At 53.0% G+C, this 21,437-nt stretch overlaps 1 protein-coding gene across 2 annotated transcripts in view; it reads right to left on the reverse strand.

The window, feature by feature from the left end:
- Positions 1–21,437, reverse strand: part of ITGA11 (integrin subunit alpha 11) — a 117,930-nt gene that overhangs the window by 54,771 nt on the left and 41,722 nt on the right. For both annotated transcript variants that reach the window (XM_046655291.1, XM_046655290.1), the window contains exons 3-5: positions 9,586–9,686; positions 5,356–5,447; positions 2,661–2,775 (exon numbers count right to left, since the gene is read on the reverse strand). In XM_046655291.1, coding sequence (XP_046511247.1) covers positions 2,661–2,775; positions 5,356–5,447; positions 9,586–9,686 — 308 coding nt within the window. The remainder of the gene's footprint in view (positions 1–2,660; positions 2,776–5,355; positions 5,448–9,585; positions 9,687–21,437) is intronic.

Below are 21,437 nucleotides of genomic sequence, written 5' to 3' on the forward strand. Positions count from 1 at the left end.
TGGTCACAGCTACCCCAGGGCCCAGTGTCTGCAAGTCTCTGATTCTCCGGTTCATTGTCCAAAGGACAATAGAAGGACTCTGTTATATGTATATAATTACATGTGTGTACTTCCCTGGGCTGGGGAGCCATCCTTGGGCTGGACATTTATTTGGGCAACGTGAATGACGAGCCCAAGAATTCCTGGCTCTGCTCCACCTCTCTGTGCTGGCCATGCAAACAAAGCTGAGATGAAGCCTGACCCGCTCGGCTCTCATCACGGACTGACCACGGGCAGCTGGTCAGTGTCTCTGAGGCAGCCAACACTGCTCACATTGGCATCTCTTTATAATTTGTTTTACTGAAACGGGCAGGCTGGACTTAACGACTTTCAGTCCAAATGGAGGGGTTTCACTTTTTAAGGGGGCAGTATGGTGTAACGGCTAGGAATATGGAGCCTGGAGTCATGATGTTTGACTCCTGGCTTTGACCTTGGGCAAGTCACTGGACCTCTCAGCCCCAGTTTTCTCTTCTCTAGAATAGGCATAATGATAGCAGAGGGTTGTCAGGAGGAATCAATGGGGTGATGCTTCCACAGGGCGGAGCACCAAGCCAGTGCTCCAGAAATCTTAGCTGATCCTATTTTTACTTTTTTAAGCAAACCACTTTGTCAATGCGGCAATGACAGACTCAGGTCGAGCTCTCATGCTTTTATTTCTGCTCTGAACATAAAGCTTTCTCTATATTCTTATAACATTAATATGTAATTAAAACGCATAATAAAAATCAATTTTTCAGAGAAATTTTTTCAGAGAAAACTAATGAAACATCGGTACTATAAGAAATGTAAGAAACTTCTTTTAAAATCTAAGTAATTTATTTCTGTTTGTGAACAGTTGGGGTTACTTTGAAATATGCTATGATTTATATTATATTACATTATATTGAAAGTTTGGGCATCTGCTTATGTTTACTAGAGGATTTTCGCACTGCTAGAAAATCTACTTTGCAGCAATAAGGCCGGAGCCTGTTGTGTGTGATCTGTTCCAGGAAGTCCTGCATCGGGAAGGTGCAGACGCTGCAGCCCATGCTCACTAGAGAGAGGAAGGGGGGTGGCTTTGAGCCCAGGTGCCCATCGCAGGCCTTGCGTCTGGGGCAGCATTTAGAAGTGTTTGGGTGATTCGATGCTCAGAGTCACCTCTGCTTTCACAGAAGTTGCATAGATAGTCTTATCCCAGCTGCATGCTCTGTGCAGCATGTGACACCCTGACATGTCCGGGCTGACCGTGCCTGATAGCTTTGTCCTGTTCCAGTGTGGTTCAGCTCCACACTTGAGGACGGAGCACCTGCCACATGCCGGAGCGCCACGTGGGGTGACTGAGACAGAAACTTCTTGATTGGGAGGAATTTCCAATCTAGTGGTAGGGACCAGGTTTCTTTTATTTTTAAGACAGTTTTATTACTGGAATGCACTTATTATTGCTGATTTCTTCCTTACAACTTCAAAGTTTTCTTTTTAAGACATGTCGGGAAGAATTTTGCTTTAGGTCTGTGGTTCCTAAACATGGGTGAACACCCCACTGAAACACACACACACACACACACACACACACAGACACCCCGGGGCATATCCCAGACCTGTTGCATTAGAACCTCCACGGGGAGTGCCCTGGAATCTGTGTCCAGTAAGCTCCTGGGCACTGCTGCTGGTCAGTCAGGGGAGGAAGCCTCCCCCACAGGCGGTTCTGGGTGGCTGGGAGGGTCACACCCTGGCCCAGAGGAAAGAGCAGCCCTGGGCGTGGGGCGACTCACCTTGAGCCTCTTCCTGAGCCCCAGCACTGTCCTTCTCTCTGCCATTTTGTGTGAATAAACTCCACACCTCCTCATTGCAATAAGAGGACCACTTTCGAGCCCCTGCTGGACTGATGCTTCCTCCCCCAACTCAGGTACCATCTTTCCATCTCGGACTGGGCCCTGCTGTTTGGAGGGAGGTGCGGGCTAGCTGGAGTGCTAATCCTCTCACCCTCAATCAAACGGGCAGCAGCTGCTTGGGTGATGGTATTCAGCCCAGAGGAAATAGTGAGGCTCGGAGCCAAGCAGCCTGGGCTCGAGGGAGACAAGGTTTCAGCATCATTTCCCCAGATTTTCTTGGCAGGTGGGGAGTGCGTGGGAGGTTTTGTGTTCCGTGAAGTTCCTGGCAAGCTGGGCAGAGCTTCCTGATGTCCAGGAACATGGGTTTGATGGGTCTATTACCAGGGATATTTCTGTTCTCACTGGCCCCCTATCCACAGACAACAGCAAGGCATAACATTAGGGGGCACCATTCACACCATAGTCTAATCGAACGACGTCCCCTGTGCAGTGCACAGCTTGCCTGATATACATGGTGGCCCAGCAAGTTCTTCCCCACTCAGGTGTGTTTGCAGTGAGCCTCGCTGTCTGCCAGGATTGTCTTCCTAACCTCAGCTCATTTCTCCCCCACCATCACTCCGTGTGGGAGGGTGGGCCACAGAGGCCCTGAGACGTGAAGCGAGTGGTCCCAGGTTACCCAGAGAGCCGGAGCAGGGTGGGGTGAGAGTCTAAGTGCTGCCTTGTAGCTGCAGGACAGCGGGGATCAGAGCCCCGAGCCTCCCACAGACTGCTGGCCGCTCAGCCTGAGTCTGCAGATTAGAAGCCACTTACTTTGGAGAGCTGGGGCCACTGTCTTAGAGAACCTGAAGTTGGAGTTGACTCGTGAACACATCCCTGTGGTGTAGTAGGAGCTCCCACACTCGTGAGACCAGAGGGGGCTGCAGGCCTGTAAAGGAAGCACAGTCAGACCCCCAGTCAGTGGGGGGCCTCAGGGTGCGTCCAGGCCCAACAGCCTTCAGTCCAGACCCAACCTCCAAGACTCAAGACAAACACCCAGGGTTTAGAGGGTCTTCTTTGAGTCTAACTGAATTCCCTTTTGCTACAAGGTGTACCAGTTCCCTTGGTTTCAGGTGGAATGGGGAAAAACTAATCTTAGAGTCCTTTGTTCTATTTTCAATGGTGCCATCTTCTATCCTATCTTCTAGGGTTGTGACTCTCCTTCACTCAGTCTGCCCACCCCACCCCCCACACAGGATCTGGGAAAGCCTTTTCATCCAGGGGAGTGGACCTTTCAAGGTAACTAGAATAGCCCCTCTGTCTGAACAGGTCACTGAAGGTCCTTACTGGGATATTTCTAGGACTGGGTCCCAACAACATGCCATGGCTCTTGTTAGAGAAAGAAAAAAGAACACCTCTGCTCTTTCTCTGCTACCAAAAACATTGATATCAACTCCTCATTTAAAGACTGAGTGAAGAGTTCCTCTCAGAGTCAGGGTTATTAAAAATGAAAGCCCAGCTCCATGTCTCCATTTTTGTCCTGCTGCCAGGAAACTCAGGACTAAATTTTGTGTTGTAATTTTCTTTGGTTTGGAAGAATAATTATTCTATTGCCAATACCTTTCTTTAATTAGCTGTCTTTTTTTATACTCAGATTTTAAAGATTTTATTTTATCTGTGTCCTTTGTTGAAGCTGCAGTAAATTATTTTTGGAAGTAGAGGGAGAATAAAGAATGGAAAGGTGAATGATGGATAATGGATGGTTGGGTGGATGGGTAGATGGATGGATGATGGGTGGATCGGTGGATGGGTGGATAGAAAGATGATGGATGGATGGATGGGTGGCTGGATGGATGATGAATGGAGGTAGGAAGGGATGGATGGAAGGATGGATGATTAGATGGGAGGATGAGGGGGTGGATCGATATATTGATGAATGGGTGAATGAATTAAGGGATGGATGGATGGATGAATAGAGGGAAGGATCATTTATTGGGGGATGGATTGATGAGTGAATGAATAAACGGATGGGCAAATGAGTTTAAAAAAAGTTGCTATTTATAAACCAGGGACTTAAACTACCCACATAGACCCCAGAGGGTATGTCACACCATCCCTCTTGGGCCTTCATCCCACTTTGTAAAGTGGGTGAATTCAAATTAGTAGGAACGCAACAAGGAGCCTCAGAGGGAAGGGGGAGTAGCAACAGGCTCCTGACAGGCATGTGTGTGCACAGGGCCAGGGGTCCTGTTTGCCTTGGTTGGGGAGGATGGACGGCTATGGGCTGACCACACATCGAGGCACCTCAGGACTTTCCCTGGCAGAGCTACTACATTCTGCTCAAGTCCCAGAGCATCCAAGTCATCTCATTGCCAGGGTGTCTGGCGCTTCACACCCTAGATGTCTCGTCTGTAGACAGAAATGGACTGACGGACAAGAGCCAAGAGTAACACAGCCCTCCCATCTTAAAACAAGTGGTGCATTTTAGTGGGCTTTCTAGGGTAATTTTTCTCTGAAATCCTCTCTCGCAGCTGTTTCTAGGAGCTATCAGCTCCAGAAGGATCCTGTTTTGAACCCCTAGCATCCCCCAAACTCATGGGGGGCCACTCCCACATGGCGGGGAGGAGCAGGCCCTGCAGATCCATCACGCCGGCTGTCACCAGCACTCACTCGCCTGCTGTGCGCAAAGCCTGGGCGGGTTTCAGAGAGCTCCTGCTCGGCCCCTGCTGCCCTTCTGTCCTGACGTCATGTTGACATCACTCACTCGCTTACTGTTACTCCCCTAATCAGGATGTCAGCTCCTGGGGGAGGAGCTCTGACTCCTGACTCCCTGGTGCCCGGCAGTGGGCACAGTACATTGTGAGTGCTCCCAAAAATTGTTGTCTAAATGAATGAATGTCTCTCCCACCTCAGCCCAAATACTCCCTCCTCTTTCTTCATTGCTAAGACCTGTCTCTTCTTTAAAAACAAAACAGAGACCTCCTCTGGGACACCTTCCATCTAATCCCACGCAGTCCGGGTGACCCGTTACCCTACTCTTTCCTCGGTTGTCGCAAACCTGTGTTCACTCATTTATGGCTTCCTTTCAAAGTCTCTTCAGGGGGTGTGGTGTGTCTTTTTTCTTTGATCAAACCTGGAGCAGCGGTTCGACCTCTGCTTTAGAAATTTGTCTCCCTAAAGGAAGGGCGAGGCCCCCCATCGAATTGTCGGCTATCTTTATTTATCCCTGGTCCTTTCATGCTGTCTGCCCCCCTCACCCTGGAGGTATTCATACCAAACGGCTCAATCTTTCTTGCTGTCTGGACTGTCTCCCCTCAAAAATTTAGGGCACAGCAGGCAGAAGGGCACAGACAGGGAGCTGGCGGAGGAGCTGCTGCCTGGAGCGTGTGTGGACAGGCAGCGTGGAGGGTGGAGGGTGGGTGTGTGTGTAGGGACATGCTCCGTCACCCTGTGCCTCTCCCAGCCTCAAGCAGAGGGTGCGTGGGGCAGGAAGGGCTGAGGCTCAGACAGGGTGGGGGGTGGCTCTTACCAAGAAGCTGTTGTCCTTGGGGTTGGTGGCCAGGCTCAGGCCGAGGCGCATGTTGTCCTTCCGCTCAGACACGTTGGACAGGGTAACCCTTCCTGGGGTGGGAGGGACAAGCTCAGCCTACAGCCCCTCCGGACTGCCCTCGGCCCAGAGCCTGCTGCCGCCGGCTACCAGAAGGGCCTGTGGCAGGGCGGGTGCCAGGCAGAGTCCTCCTGATTCTCCCAGCCCTCTGGGCCCCTCCCTCACCCGTGCATTAGTGCAGCCCTTCACAGTTTACGAAGCCCTTGCCAGACACGGTCTCGTTACTTCCTCACAACTCCTTGTGAAATGAGGAAACCAAGTCTCAGAAAGGCCAAGCAACTTGCCCAGAGTCACACAGTACACACATAACAGAGCCTTCCATCCCCTAGTCTGGAGCTTTCCCTCCTTCAGTCATCTGACTGGACGCCAGCATTCCCCTTGAGTCCCACCCCCCACGTACCAGGGCCCCCCACCTAGGCTGGCTTCTCTGTGCAGTGTCCCCTCCACATTTTCCTTCGAGCCAACCTGTCATCAGCACTTGCCAGCCCCGTGCCCTCCTCTCTCAGGGCCCGCCTCTCTGCTTGTCTGACAAACTGATGCATGACAGCTGATTCTCTCTCACAAGTAATGAATAGCCAACTTAATGAGAACTTCCTGAGGCTTCAAGGTCTTGCCCAAGAATGCCATTCTGTGGTTGGCTGCCAGGAGAGGTACTGAGGGGCAGGATCATAGCAACACGGTCTAGGGAGAGGGTCTGGCAGGTTAGAATTATGGAACAGAGTTACATGGCGAAGGTTTTATGAGATCCTTCCGCCAGGCCACTGAAGGGAAGGAAGGGAGCTTGAATTCCCCAGACGTGTGTGGTGTGTACGAGCGTGTGTGCACGTTCTCGCACCCGTATGGCCACGTGGTGGGGCAGAGATTAGGGGAAGCGAGTTGGGCATTAGATTGAGCCAAGAGCGAGTCCTGACCTGCCGTGTGAGGACCTAGACGTCTCTGCTTGGGGGAGGGGCGGGATCTCTAAAGACCTGGGAGGCCTGGACCAAGAAAGGTCTGCGTTTTGCTTGGTGGGCGATGGGAAGCGTGAAGAGCTGGCCTGCCCTTCGGGTCACAGGCCTCCGCAGAGACCAGGACTTCAGGCTCCTGACTGGACGTGGCTGGGCGGGGGCAGCTGTGTTTGCTGCTTGTCCCTTTGGTTCCCTCAGTTGGGAGTGAGTCTCCTTTATGAGACCCAGCCCCTCGAGGCTGTGCTGCAAGTGACTGGGATTGCTTTCTGTCTTGTCTGTCCACAAAAGGCAGAGAGAAAAAAAAGTAATAACCCTGGTGTTTTTATGGTGCCTTATCATTTAAAAAGTACCATCCCCACGTGTCCTCCCAGGATCCCCTCTGGGTCCTGGGAGGCCCAGGAGTCACCATTTCCATTTTACAGATGAGAAAATTGAGGGGCAGAGAGAGGCAGGGACTCCTACTAGACCAGTGAGTGGCAAATGACAGAGGGGGACTGGAACCCAGGCCGTCTGACATCCACCTGAGTTCTCCCGTCTGATGGCAGGCCTGCGGCGGCAGTGGGATGGTAGTGAGGAATCTGGAGAGGAAGCTCCGAGCCCTGACTGGGCACCTCCGCCCCTCGGCGGCTTGGAGAATGCTGCCCCCCACTGATGTAGGGGGCACATCCCGCTCCTCACCCTGCCTCTCTCCTTCTGCCTCGTCTCAGTGACCTAAGTCCTCACTGAAACTGTGCGGGCCCGGAAGCAGAGGGCACGGTAGGGAAGACCCCTGCGTTGGAGTCAGACGGAGTCAGACATACTCAGGTTCGAGTCCGGCTCCACGGCATACTGGCTTCCTGCATTTGGGGCAGTCGGTCGCTAACCTCTCCTGGGTTCAGTCTGCCCCTCTGAGAGCCGGAACACTAACACCTTTCTCAGCGGGTCTCTGTGAGGGTCCAGGGGCACAAGCCTGTCTGCACACAGGCCTGCCTTCCAGATCACACCCCTTCCCACAGCCTCTGCCCTCGGTGGAACCCTGCCTTCATCCAGGTGCTGGGAAGACAGTGCCCGCGGTGGACTCTCCCACACTGAGGTGTGAATGACTGACACCCACTTAGCCTTCCCTGGGGAGAGAGGAAAGAACATCCTTGACTCAGTGTGACTCAGAGCCTGGAAAACCTGGGACTCAGGTTTCCCGGCCTCGAGCTTCCCACCGTGGGGTAAAATGACGGAGAGGCTTCCTGCCGAGCCACTGCCCAAAAACAGGGGCTTCCTGCCCAGCACTCCTCTGTCTCCCTTTGCTGCCTGCGGCCTCCCGTATCTGCCCGGTTCAGGGCAGTTTCCCAGGGTCTGCCAGCTTCATGGCAGGGGCTCCTCTCCTTTGGAGGGAAATCGGGACCACACTGGAAACCAGAGCAACAGAGGAAATGAAATGACCAGTTCCTCTGTGTCCCCACCTGGAGCAGGAGCTTCTCTCAGGGGCCCAGGCCCTGAGCCCAGAGCCCACCTCTCCCACCACCCGCCTCACTCCCTCTGCCCCAGCCACATGGCCCGTCTTTCCATCCTCAGAGCAAGCTCATTCCCACCTCAGGGCCTTTGCACTTGCTCACCCACTGCTTAGAATGCCCCACCTGACTCCTTCTCACTGTCAAACCTTTGCTCAAGTGTTACCTGCTCAGACAGGCCTTCCCTGACCCCCTTGCTAAGATAGAAACCCCACCCCTGCTCAGCTCCTCTTATCACAGCACTCCGGTTGATGGCACAGCATTTATCCCTGCTTTCTAATTTGTCTACTTGCTTACCGTCCCCTCCCAGCAGAGCCCATGGAGACAGCCCTGCTGTATCCCCAGTAACTAGCACAGTGCTTGACATAGACTGGGTGCTCAGCACAGGTTGGGGGACATATTTGACCTGGAATGGATCCTGAGGTCCTTGAGTTGACCTCCTCTCTTTACATATGAGCAAACCGAGGTTCAGAGAGGGGATGTGAGCTCCCCATGGACACACCATGAGGAAACTGTACAGCTGGAAGGAGAACGCAGCTTGGCCTGTTTCAGAAGCCTGCATTCTCAGGGTGGGGATGACTGGGATTCTTGAGCCGCTGGCCAGGCTCCCGCCTCCCCTAGACTGTTTCCTCACTGGAGTCTGGGCCCCAGCTGGGGTCTGAACTTCCCATCCGTGGCACTGACGCAGCTGTGGACAGCGGGAGCATCCCGGACCACGTGACGGGACAGCTGGCCCGGGTATCTGAGTCTTCGGGCATTCTCTTTGATGTGGGCCTTTTCGTCCATCTTATCTCTTGAAGCTCTGCCATGTCCCCCACCAGGCCCCCGCTTCCCGTCCCCACCTCCCCAGGGAGCCCCACGATGCTGCTCTAGGGCAGAGGCTCCCCTCCTGGGGGAGGGGCGGCCAGTCCTCCAGGGCAAGGCCTGGGAGTGTGGTTTCTCAGCCCAAATGGAACTTCTCCTTCTTCTGAAATCAAGGCGATGGCCCAGGCGCAAGTGTGTGTGTGTTCGTGGATGCATGCGTGTGCACACACACACAGGTTTTACGAGGGCTTGGAGGGCGTGAGGCAGCTCACGGCATCTCCCCTGGGCCTGAAGGCTCTCCAGAGAGGAACAAAGCCCCGGTTTCAGAAAGGCAGCATGTGTGGTGGTTAAGGGCGGTTGTGGATTGCCTGCACTGGCATCCCCCCCTCGCTGCTTATGAGCTGGGCCACCCCGGCAGGTCCCCTCACCTCTGCAGGCTGGCATTCCCTCCTTTGTTAAGTGCTTGAATCTCATATGGTTGTTGCGAGGATTAAATGAGTCAAAATACCTAAAAAACCAGCGCCTGGCACACGGTGCACATTATATGAAATGGATGAATTTTCGCTATTGTTGTTATTTCAAAATCAGAAAGAAGACAGACAGTGTTTTTCTCCTGCTGGGAGAGGAAACCTTGAGTTGAGGGGCAGTGGATAGGTCAGAAAGCAGTGGCCTGGGACACTGGAGGCCTGGGTTTGAATCCTAGCTGGCCCCTGACAAGCTGTGTGACTATGGGCAAGTCGCTTTCTCTCTCTGACCTCAGTTTTCTCATCTGTGAAATGGGGCAGCGATACCAGCTGGGTCACCTCACTGGACAGCTGTGAGGAGCCAGCGTGACTGCGGGCGTGGATGTGCTTTAGCGCCTGCCCCACCCTGGACAATGGTGGCCTCATCGTGGAGAGGCTAGCAGCCCAAGTTACCCAGGTTGAGCTTGGTGCAGTTGCCCTGGGTCACCGGACACTTGTATACGTCCCCTGTCTTCTGGTGGCCGTTGGTTTCCAATGGAGCGCCCACGACCAGCCTGGGAAGGAAGAGAAGACAAGTAAAGATGCTGAGGGAGGTACTCTCCTGGCAAAGACTGGAACCTGGAGGGCAGTGTTGAGGGGAAGACGGGGTGGGGAGGGCGGGAGGGAATCCTGGAGGAGGGGCTTTTCTCTCTCTGGGGGAGATGCTGGGCTTTCCGCGTAAAGTCACAGGGCCTGTGGTCTATGCAGGCCATTGCCAGAATGTGGCGATACGGAGATGAAGACCACAGTGCCCTGCAGCCAGTGGGGTGGAGGCAGTCCTCGGGAGAAGAGGGCAGGGCAGACAACATGGAGGAAGTGAGGCTCGAGCTGGTCTTAATGAGGGACTATGAGTTTGTCCCTGGAGGGAGAGTGGCAATGGTGGTCATTCACGCAGAGAAAGGAGGATTTTGGAGCCAGAGTTTTGGCCATCTGTCACTGCCTGCAGGTGGCCTCATTCCTCACCTTATATGACAGCCTTTCAGCTGGTGACCCAGATATGGGCATGTTGCTCAGGGTTGTGGTTGTCCCCTGAGCCACTAAGTCTTTGCTCAGAGTGGCATGGCAGCCAGCAGGGCTAAAGAGCGGCCGGGGCAGCTGCCCAGCTGGGGCTTCTGCCCTGAGCCTAGGCCTTTGTGACCTTATTGGGAAAAAGGGATTTTGCAGTTGTGATGAAGGATCTTGAGATGAGATCATCCTGGACTGCCCAGGTGGGCCCTAAATCCAAGACAAGTGTCCTTACAAGAAACACACAAAGGAGAGACCAAGAGAGCAGAGAAAGCTATGTGAAGACGGAGCCAGAGCTGGGAGGGATGCGGCCACAAGCCAAAGAATGCCTGGGGCCACAGGAAGCAGGCGAGGCCAGGAAGGATTCTCTCCCAGATCCTTTAGAGGGAGCTCAGCCCCTGTGGATGCCCTGATTGTGGACATCCGGCCTCCAGAGCCTGAGGGTATAAATTTCTGTTTCTGTAAGCCATCTACTACGTTGCAGGAATTTGCTATGCAGCCACAGGAAACTAACACATCTTGCTGACACGCATGCATAGAGAGAAATGAGGGCCACTCCTTCTTGACCCGGCAATGCCCTGGCAGTGCCTGGGATGCAGAGCCCGTGGCCCTGGCGGCAAGGGCTGGGGACTCACCTCCCTTGAAGCCAGGGAGAATCCCATCTCAGACTGGCCGGCCCAGGCCCTCTCCCTAGTGCTCCTAAGCCCCCTCCATGCCCCATCTCCAGCCCACCAGAGGGCAGCACCATCAAGGGCAGCCCAGAGCGGCCTGGGGAGGGAGCCGGAACCCAGTGCTGATGAGAAGTGACACCCTGAAAGTGGGCGATGTGTCCCTCTGGTGCCCACCTGCCAGTCAGTGCTGCCCACCTCTGGCATCTCTGGAACCCTCGAGGCTCCGGGTGCCAGTCGCTCTCAGCTGCAACTGCCTCTGCTCAGGCCCTCGTGACTGGAGAACGGAACCCTCCAGGGACAGCTGTGCTGTAAGGGCAGGGGGTGCCACAGCTCACTCAGCCCTGAGGGATCCCAGGCCCTGAGGGGCAGAGAATAGGTGGCAGTGGCACTTGGGGCACAGGCACGAGTGAGACATTGGGAGCGAGGAGACCTTGCTGGAGTCCTGCTCGCCAAGCAGCCTCCCAGCCCTGGCAGTGCAGCCCAAAGAAGAAGCAATCATTGTTTTTCCGATTTAAGATGGTTGAGAGGGCTGGGGCCGGCCCATGGCCGAGTGGTTAAGTTCGCTCGCTTGGCTTTGGTGGCCTGGGGTTCACTGGTTCAGATCCTAGGCGTGGACCTAACGCCACTGGTCAAGACATACTGTGGTGGCATCCCACATAAAAAAATAGAGGAAGACTGGCACAGATGTTAGCTCAGCGACAATCTTCCTCAAATAAAAAGAGGAAGATCGGCAATGGATGTTTGCTCAGGGCCACTCTTCCTCACACACACACACAGACACACACACAAAGGATGGTTGAGAGGGGATGGGCCTGGAGGTTCAGGCTACGCAGGACGTCAGTGGCTTCTTGTGGTCAAATTCCCCCCTGCCCCCGCTGGGTGCTGTCAGGAAAGAGAGGGAGGTCTGAAGTGGGAGTTAACAGAGCTCTGTTTGAAATTAAGTCTGTGAAATAAGAGCTGCAGTTTCTCCCCCGGGAACCAGATAATGACAGATTCTAAATATATCCACTTATTAAGCATGTCTATTTTTGACCAGCAGGAATTAATTGGACCCATAAATTCTATTTGTCTAGACGATGTGATTTTTGGCTACTTAATTCTGCGAGTGATTGTGTAGTCAAGGCTGCTCCATTCTTTCCAGCAAAAAAACCCCCAAAAACAAAAAACAAAAACCGAGAGAGAGAGAGAGAGAGAGGTCAGGAAATGAGGTTTGTACTCCAAGCTTGCTTTTCTGGCTGCGATGGTTTTCAAGGTCACTCTGATATGTGAGCGAGTCTTCCAGAAAGATGCTCCCTCCAGGACACCACTGCCCAATGTGAGTGCTTTCCGGAAAGAGTGCCTTTGAGGAACACTTGCCAGGGTGTTTCTGGGAGAATCAGGCACAGCAGGTTCTAGATTAGGAGAACCATGACCATCTTCCAGACAAGACCATCTCCTCATATGTCTTCCAGAAAACACCCCAGCAGCCTGACAAGATGGACTCCTCACAACTCTGCCCATTTTACAGAGAGGAATTCTGAGTTCTTAATGGCGACGTGGTGGGGCCCCCAACACAGGGTGAGATCTTTGGGCTGAGAATCCAGGGGCCAGGTCTTCATCCCAGTTCTGTTACCAGCTGGCTGTGTGGCCTTGAGGTCACTGAACTTCCCAGATCTTTGTTTTCTTGGCTGTGAAATGGGGTTAACGATTCCTGCACTGCTTACCTCCCAGGGTCACTGTGGGAAGTCACAGATGTCAAAAGGCATCGAGAAACCGAAGGGGCTGTATCTAGATAAGCTATGTACGAAGACTGGTGGCTTCCTAGAAGTCATGTTCTGGCAATGGCCAGCATGTGACTCTCTGCCAGTAAATCTACCAAGTCATTGTGACCCCAAATTTGCTACAAGCCTAGGCTTTGTCCTTTTCAAAGAACCAGGGCTGCCCGCTGTGGCCCCTCTCCATTCTCCCGGACTGGATTTCTCGGGGTGTCTTTGGCCCTTCACTCGGGGGGTCATGGCTTACTGTTTCCCTATTACAGATGCAGAAGCTGAGGCCCTGAGAAGGGAGCTGACCCAGGCCCCACAGTTCGTCTGTGGCCGGGCTGGCACTAGTTTTCCTGGGACAGCTTTCTCTGTGTGGCCCCAAATTTCTTCATCATGAAGTGGGTGCCTGGGTTAGCTCTGTCTGCCGTCCTCGAGTCTCGGCATTACGTGTGCCTGTCGGGCTTGAGGTTTTGAGGAGATGATTCAGTCCCGCTGTGGAGTGCAGGGAAAATGTTTGCATCACCACGGAGACCAGCCAAATTGCTCCTGGGGTCTGGCAGCCCCTGCCACCTCCTGCAGCCTCAGCCTTATATAGCCATCTGCATCCTCAGGGCCTGTTGTGCCTCGCAGGGGCTAGACACCCTATCCCCTCTGGCGTGGGCCCCAGACGGCACGGCAAACCCCAAAGGTCGTGGCGAGCAAGCATCGGGCCCTTTCCATGGGCCGCATGTCGTGACTCACTGGCTGCGGGCACTAGCATCCTTCCCGCAAGGGATGGGGCGCAGGGCTGCTGTGGATGGGAGCGTTGACAGCATGCTTCAGCCGCAGCCCTGTAGGACCCTTCTAAGCAGGGCCTTGCCAAGGGAGGGGGCTCGCCATGGAGATGGTCACCTGTGGAAGGCAGGACATGGCCCCTTGGGCGCTGGGCCCTTGGCTCCCAGCGGGACCCAGGCTGAGAGAAGGGGCCCCTCGCTCCCTACCTCACACCCTCTCCATCGAGATTCCTACGGGACTCATCCTGACTTCTGCTTATCCTTGGTCCATCCTTCAAGGCAATTTTAGTCTCTGATCCTTTTAAATTGTACTCTGCTATCAGAAAAAAGGGTAACACATCCTCCCAATATGTGTACATTATACTAGTGTACAACTGTCAGTCTGTACATTAAATATCAGTAATCCTGTTTTTTCAGATAAAATATAACCATAAATAGAACTTGAATCATTTTATTTCTGTCCTCCAGTATACTGTCTCACACATCCCCTGTGGTGTGCACACCCCACTCTGGAGGCCATCCCTTTAAGATCCAGTAGGAATTCCCACCTTCTCCAGGAAGCCCTCGCTGATCACCCCAGGCTTGCCCGCATAAACCAGCAGGGAATCCCTGCCACCTGCTATGGCCAGCGTTTTCGGGCTGTCATTTCTTGAGAGCCTAGACATCCTCGTCTGCCCTGCTGTACCCGCGCAGGCTGGTCTTGAAGCCACCCGTGGACTGGTGGGACCCTCTGTCTGACAGTCTATAGCAGCAGCAGCTTCAGGAGCCTCTGGCTTTGCCTTGGGCCTAAGGGAGCCCCCATTTCAGCACCTGGAGAGGGGCTGCTGAGAAATGGCGTCTTATCCATGCCTGGCGGCTCAACGCAGTGACCCAGCTTCCGTGGAAAGTCCATGTTGCTTGCCTCCTGGTTTCCATTGCCCTCTTCTCCACAGTCTTCACTTCTGTTTGAGGATCCAGGGACTCTGGCTGCATTCCTGGTTCTAAGGACCAAGCACATACCTCAGGCCAGGCCAGTTTGATCCCCTGGCTGCAGTGATTGACTTAGGGCAGGCAAATGACTTAAGTCACCCCAATCAGCATGAATCTCAGGACTTCTTGGGACTCAGAGACCAAAGTGGTCCCTTTTCTCTGGATGCCATAGTGTGTAGATGCAAGGCCTTGAACTGCTGGCAGCCACCTTGTGATGATAAGGAGTATGAGCTGATACATTGAGAGAGGGAGGATGGAGAGAAGCATCAAGAGAAGGAGCTAAAGTACTGATAACATGGTGAAGCCCTGGATCAAACTAGACCTGAAGCCTGAAGTGCTGCTGGACTTTTCAAATATATAAGCAATAACTACTTTTTACTGTATAAGTCTGTTTGAGTTGAGTTTCCAGGTATTTAAAACATCCTAACTAAAATATGTAAGGCAAGAAAAAAAAGCAAATAGAGCAAATAGTTAAAATTAGCCATAGAAATTCCATATATTCCTATGCTATCAGAAGAACATGGCATCCAGGATCAATGCTCTCATTCAGATTCATGTCCCCCCAGCTCAGGCTCCATCAAGGGCAAACACCTACTGCGTGAGTGGTGGGCAGACTTGCTGACAACATGTGTTATTTCTCTTTGGTTGTTTAACTAAGTGTGTAAAACTGTCCCCTGGCCCAGGCTTGTGGGAACAGAAATCCTTTTGATCTGTGTGCATCCCACTTATAGCAGCCACTTGGACAGGGAGCCCTGCACTCTAGATGCTTCTGGTTACCTGGTAACTGGCCTCGCAGACCATCAGGGCTGGGGGGAAACATTGGGCCAAGATCATCATCAGTGAGGCATTGGAGGCTCGGAGCAGGGAAGTTCTGTGTCTGAGGTCTCAGAGCAGACGGTGGCAGAGCTGGGCTGGTGCATGGTATCCTGAATCCCAGGGCAGCGCTCCCCACAAGCCAGGGAGGGTGGAAAGCCTGGAAGTAGGGGCTTGAGGACCTAGGCCCAGCCTGGCCTTTTACTGTCTGTGTCTAGGGAGGCAGGTCTGAGCAGCTTAGCTCCCTAGCAGATGGGGTGAGCAGAGGCCATGGGCACAAAAAGGCCATCAGATGCTGGAGGAAGGAAGGAGGAAAGCTGCAACTGATGGGCCTGCCCCTGGAGGAAGCCCTGAGCCCAGAGGCCAGCACTGACTGCCTAGGAAAGGCAACATGTGGGTTTAATGCCCTCCTTGGCCAACCTCTTTGCCCCTCTCTGCAAGACCTGGACTTCACATCCCAGGAAATCCAGTTACCACTGATTATTCTTTTATTTTAGTGAATAACTTTTGACGCAGTTGAATCGCACTTGATTTTGATTACCAGGACAGCTTTGAGCTGGAAGGGCAGTGAGCATCTGAGGCTCAGAAGGCCGATGTGACAAGCCTGGAAAGAGACATTGGTCTGCTTCAGAGCTAGGACTCCAAGTCCAGTGCTCTTTCCACCACTATGAAGGACCAGGAAGTTCAGAAAGCCCAGCTCTAGGGGCTGGGCAGTGCCCAGCATGGGGAGGGGGCTGCTCTCCCCTAGCCAGCTGGGCCTGTCCCCCAGGGGCCTCTTGCCCCCTCCTCTCTCAGCCCATTCCCTTCTTCTTCTGCTCCTCTCCCCCAGCGCCCCCTCCACTCAAACCCACTCAGGTCCCAGTTCCATTATTTCCTGGCTTCATGGTCCTTTCCTGAAATCAGATAAGGGCATCGAGGGGTGGGGGCGGTGGGGTTCCCCTGGAGGAGCAGAGAACTCAAGGGAACAAAGGAGAGAGTATTCCTTTAGCAAGGTTTTTTCTCTCCCTCTCTCTCCATGGAAAATGGAATCTCCTCCAGCCGGCGTGAGCGCGGTGGCTAATGTGTTCAAGATGGGGCTGGGGAAGTGCTGATCGCAGCAAACCTGAATGCTGTGGGGGAGGGCCCTGGGGCTGAAAGTGGCTCAACACAAGGTTGACATAAGGGAAGCCATATTGTAGAAAAGAGACCATGTTGTAACTTTGCATGACCTCTGACTAACTAACCCAGCTGGATTTGCACCCTCCAGGAGATCCACCTGTTCTGTAGATTTTTTGACCCCTGCTTGTGCATATACCGCCCAGCTGCGCTAAAACGATAACTTCGTTCTTTTGAGTTCCTTAGGAATGTGATGACCCCCCCAAACAGAAAGTCTATGCTGACAGCCATCACCAATGACAACTGAAAGATCTGGTGTGGCAACTCCCAGTCTGTAACACCAGAGGGTCAACATTCCTAACCCCTCCCCTGTAACCCACTGGCCTATATAACTGCTTCAAGATTCTGTGCCCGACTTAAGATGGTCCTTTGGACATTAGTCAGCCATCTTCCCTCTTGCTAGCAAGCTGTAATAAAATGCCCTTTCTCCACCATCATCTTGCCTCTTGACGATCGGCTTTTGTCTTGCGGCAAGCAAATCGCCCCCTTTGTCCGGTAACAGGGCTGCACCGGCTGGAGGTGGCCTGCCTGAGGGAGACGGCACCTGTAGGTCTTCTGTGGGCTGGTTGGAGGGGCTTGTGGTTCTCTGTGACTCACATGCCTGGCAGGCCTGGACTCCTGGGGGCCCGAAAAATGAGGACCCCTCTGCTGTACATCCCTTACTCTCCCTGCCTCCATAAAACTCCCATCGGAGATGGGAATCCTTCATGTGTATTTTAAACAAACATGCATACTGTGATGGGTAATTTTATATGTCAACTAGACTGAGCCATGTGGTGCCCATTTGGTCAAACATTATTTGGGGTGTGTCTGTGAGGGTGTTTTGGGATGAGATGAACACTTAAATCGGCAGACTGAGTAAAGCAGATTGTCCTCCCCAGTGTGGGTGGGCCTCGTCCAATCAGCTGAAGGCCTGAATAGAAGAGAAAGGCTGACCCTCTGCAGAATAAGAGAGCATCCTTCCTAACTGAGTGCCTGCAGACTGAGACACTAGTTTTTTCTTACCTTTGGACTCAAACTGAAACGTCGGCTCTTCCCAGGTCTCCAGCCTGTTGACCTTCAGACTGGAACTACACAGTCAGCTCTCCAGGGTCTCCGAATTGCTGACTCAACCTGTATATTTTGGGACTTGCCAGCCTCCAGGATCACATGAGCCAACTCCTTATAATCAATCAATCAATCAATCAATCCTCTCTCTCTCCATATATATGTACACACACATTCTATTGGTTCTGTTTCTCTGGAGAACCCTGACTATCACATTTACGTGGTGCTTGTTAAGTTCTAAGGGCTTTACATATATTATTTCATGTTGCTGATGATCCACACCATCATTCACTCATTGAATCATAAGCAGTTATTGAGTTCTTACTAATGCACCCAGCACGGGGGGCACGATGTGAACGCGGCATCTCTCTGCCTTCAGGGGGCCTCTAGCCTCATAGAGGAAACAGGAAGCCAACAGCCCACTGCAGCACTGCAGAGGGTCTCAAGGTGGTTCCAGCCCAGTAGTGTCAGCCTCCCCCGGGAGCTTATTAGAAATGCAACATCTTGGGCCCTACCGACAGATGAGAGCTGGAAGAGGGGCCTGGCATCCGTGTGTTACAGGCCCCCAGGGGATGCTGATATGCACTCCCCTTTGAGAAGCACCACCGTCCAGTGTGAGAACTGCTGACGTGGGGGAAGCAGAGGCTCAGGGACCCGCAATCCTCTCTGGGCTCAAAGGGCCAAATCCATGCCAGTGAGGTCAGCCGCTTCACCCCAAGGCCCATTAGCTCCCTGCTGCTCCCCAGCCTGTCCTCACTTTTACCAGCGCTGCTGTGAACACTGTGCACAGCCAGGTCATCGTTTAGGGCTCAGCTCCAAAGTCACCTCCCCAAACAGGCCTTTCCTGACCATGCGTCCCTCCATGCCTCACCACCCTGCCTTATCCTCCTCGTGGCCCTTTGCACTCTCCGATGCTGTCTTCTTTATCTACCTTTTAATCATCCTTTTCTCCCAGTAGAATTTGAGCTGCCGAGGAGCTAGGACCCTGTGGGCCAGGTGGGCAGCTCTAGATACCCCAGCACCCAGAGCAGTGCCTGCACTGAATAGGTCCCTAAAATACGGTTGTCGAATGAATTAGCTAATCACACGCCTTAGTGGGACCCCTGGAATCTGGGAGCCTGCAAATGGGGACCACTGACTGCCAGCCCAGGTTGGTCTCCCAACACCTGTGACCTCAGCTGCGGGAGGAGAAGAAGTTCCAGCAGAGGAACCAAGAGACTGCGCACCCTGGCCTGAGACGGGGCTGTTAGCTGCCCTGGGCCGCAGTGTCCCCATCCACCACATGGGGCTGCACGTACCGGGGACACCTGGACCTTGGTGGTGATGAGAACACCTGGGGAGTTACAAGTGCAGGTTCCTGGCGCCTGGCGGTTCTGGTTCAGTCAGTTGGGCCCAGGGCCTGGGGATCTATTTTTAGAAGCCCCCAGCTGCACAGGCAGGATTGGGAGCCCTTGTGTGAAGGATCTGCTGAGGAAGTGGCTCTGAGGCCCTCTGGACGAGGGACAAAGCATGTGAGTCCAGGGAATTTTCCCTCCCTGTGAGGGTCATGACCACAGCAGCCTCCTTGGCTGTCCAGGGATGGTCCTAGATTGGGGTCTTTACAAAATGTGTTTTGTTTCTTTTGGTCACAAGACAACATAAGAAATACCTACTTTAACTGGTTCAAAAAAGTACTCACTTATTTAAAAAGTATTATTGAAAACTCGTTTCGATTATAAAGGTAACACACGCTTGTTGTATGATGCTCATAGAGCAAAACTGTGCAAAGTAAAATGTGCAAGGCTTCTCCCTCCCCTGCTCTGCCCGGCCCTCCACAGGCAACTGCCACCAGCAGCGGGGCTGCAGACGATCGGCTAGGCATTTACATAGGGAATTTAAAAAACGGAGTCATTCTACATACAAGGGTCTGTAGCGTGCTTTTCTCACCTAATTATTTTATACTTGAACACCCTTCTGTGTCAGTATATATCAATGCCACACTTAGACCTGGTCACTGGGGCCCCCGTTGTGGGTTTTGTTCTGACTCTTCTCTGGCTGGGCCCCCTCCTATGGGGAGAGGAGTCCTAGGGGTGCAGGGGACAGGCCACCTAGAGCCTGTAGCCTCCTCTATGTACCTGGGGTACCAGAATCTCCTGCCCAAACAGCCCAGGACAGGCCTCTTCCCTGGCTCTGTCTTGCTGATGGTGGCTCACACCACCAATGGGGCTAGCCGAGGGGGCTGCTTGCTGGGCATTGTGGACAGAGCTCAGATGGACAGGCTGGGGTGTCCACACATGCAAGGCCCGTCAATTACCAAGAGATAACTGTAGGTGGGAAGAAAAGATGAGGGGCCGTGGGCCAGAGCCTCCATTTACTTTCCAGACCCAGGCCCCTCAGGCGTTGGGGCGGGCCTGGTAAAGACAGGTAAGATGGCTCTGCTTCATTCTTTACACGGTTGCACAGTGTTATACTTGTCTTTTTAACCATTCTCCTCTTGATGGATATTTAAATTGTTTCATCTTTTTTCCTATTGATAGATGTTTAGGTAATTTAAAAAATTTTTTCCCACTGCACAAGCCTTTTATCAATACTGTATTTGCATCACTTAACAACAAGGATCTTTTGAGAAATGCATTGTTAAGTGATTTTGTCATGCGAACATCACAGAGTGACTTACACAAACCTAGACGGCAGAGCCTCTGACACACCTAGGTCATATGGTGCTAACCTACGGGACCACCATCCTATATGCAGGCTGTTGTTGACCGACATGTCGTTACGCTGCACGTGACCACACAAATGAATGAAAAAGCTGCCATGCGCAAGTAGCTGTGTGTAGCCACGCAGGCTGTGGGGACAGAGCCTGTGTGTTCCTGTGCAGGCTGGCCCTGGGGCCCGCCCCTGCCATCTCGGGCACAGAGCCTGCTGACAAGCATCAGCTCAGATGTTGATTTCACAGGCTTGGCTTTCTGCTTTGTTCCTGGAAACTTCTGGGTCCTCCTCAGCTTACATCCAGACAGCGTTTTTTCCTAAGTTGCAGAAGTACTCCGACGAGAATAGGAAAGAGTGAGGGAAGGTGACCACAAAGGACATTTTCAACCCATTTGAAGGGAAATGAGAAGCTGACCCACTGACTGTGAATGGCCAGATTGTGCCATTCAGCTCACTGCCCCTCTCCTTCCCACATCCCGAAGCCAGGCTCACGGGCCACTTGTCTTTTCCTCACCACACCTGGCACTCTCCTTCCTGCCTCTGTGCGTGCAGCCCCCTCATCCTGAACTCACACTGGCCCATTCCATCCACCCTTCAGTGCTTCTTCCTCCAGGAAGCCCTCCTTGATCTCTCAGCTGAAAGCTCTCTCTCAATTCCCATGATGCTTTGTTTGTACCTCTCTTGTCCGTTTTTTCCTCTCCTTTAGATAATTTGCTTCTAGATAGTAGAGACCCTGGTCCATCTTTAAATCTCCCTCTCAGTGCTGGTCAAAGTACCTTGAACACAGTGAAGGCTCAGTATTTGTTTGTTGAGTGAATAAACAGATGGACAGATGGAAGAGGCTGCTGGTTTTGCAATGACGAGCTGAGTCTTCACTCTGCATCTTGGGGTAGAGCTGAGAGCAGAGCTGGGCTGAGCTCTCCTAGGTCTGCAGATGGACCACCAACCTTGGGGTGCCCGGCCTACCTCTGCCCAGGAAGGCAGCTGTGGTCTGGTGTCCCCCAGAGAGGCTGAGTCCACTTTGTCAAATCTCCCATTATCTTTTCAAAATGTCTGATAAACTCTTGCTTGTTTTTCCAAGTCCTGCTCAGAGGGTTTTTTTCCTCCAGTTTTATAACAATGCTTCCTCTGAAAACGAAACATAAACACAGCAATAGTTCGGGCAGATGTTTCTCAGGGGGATGTAGCGTTGCTTTCTTGGTCTGTGCCAGTCTGACGGTGTCTCGGCAGTTACTTGGCAGGAATGAGAGGGGCCTTGGGATGCCTGCTCTCCGCGCTGGTGGGCCCGCGTCCTTTGGGTCATAATTAGGACGAGGATCCTTTCTGTGTGAGCAGCGCACACACCCAACGGCTCATTTCATCGTTCCTGTGGCTGGGGGGACAGACGAGGAGGGGTATTC

Source organism: Equus quagga, chromosome 2 (assembly GCF_021613505.1).
Source record: "Equus quagga isolate Etosha38 chromosome 2, UCLA_HA_Equagga_1.0, whole genome shotgun sequence".
NCBI classification, from domain to species: Eukaryota; Metazoa; Chordata; class Mammalia; order Perissodactyla; family Equidae; genus Equus; species Equus quagga.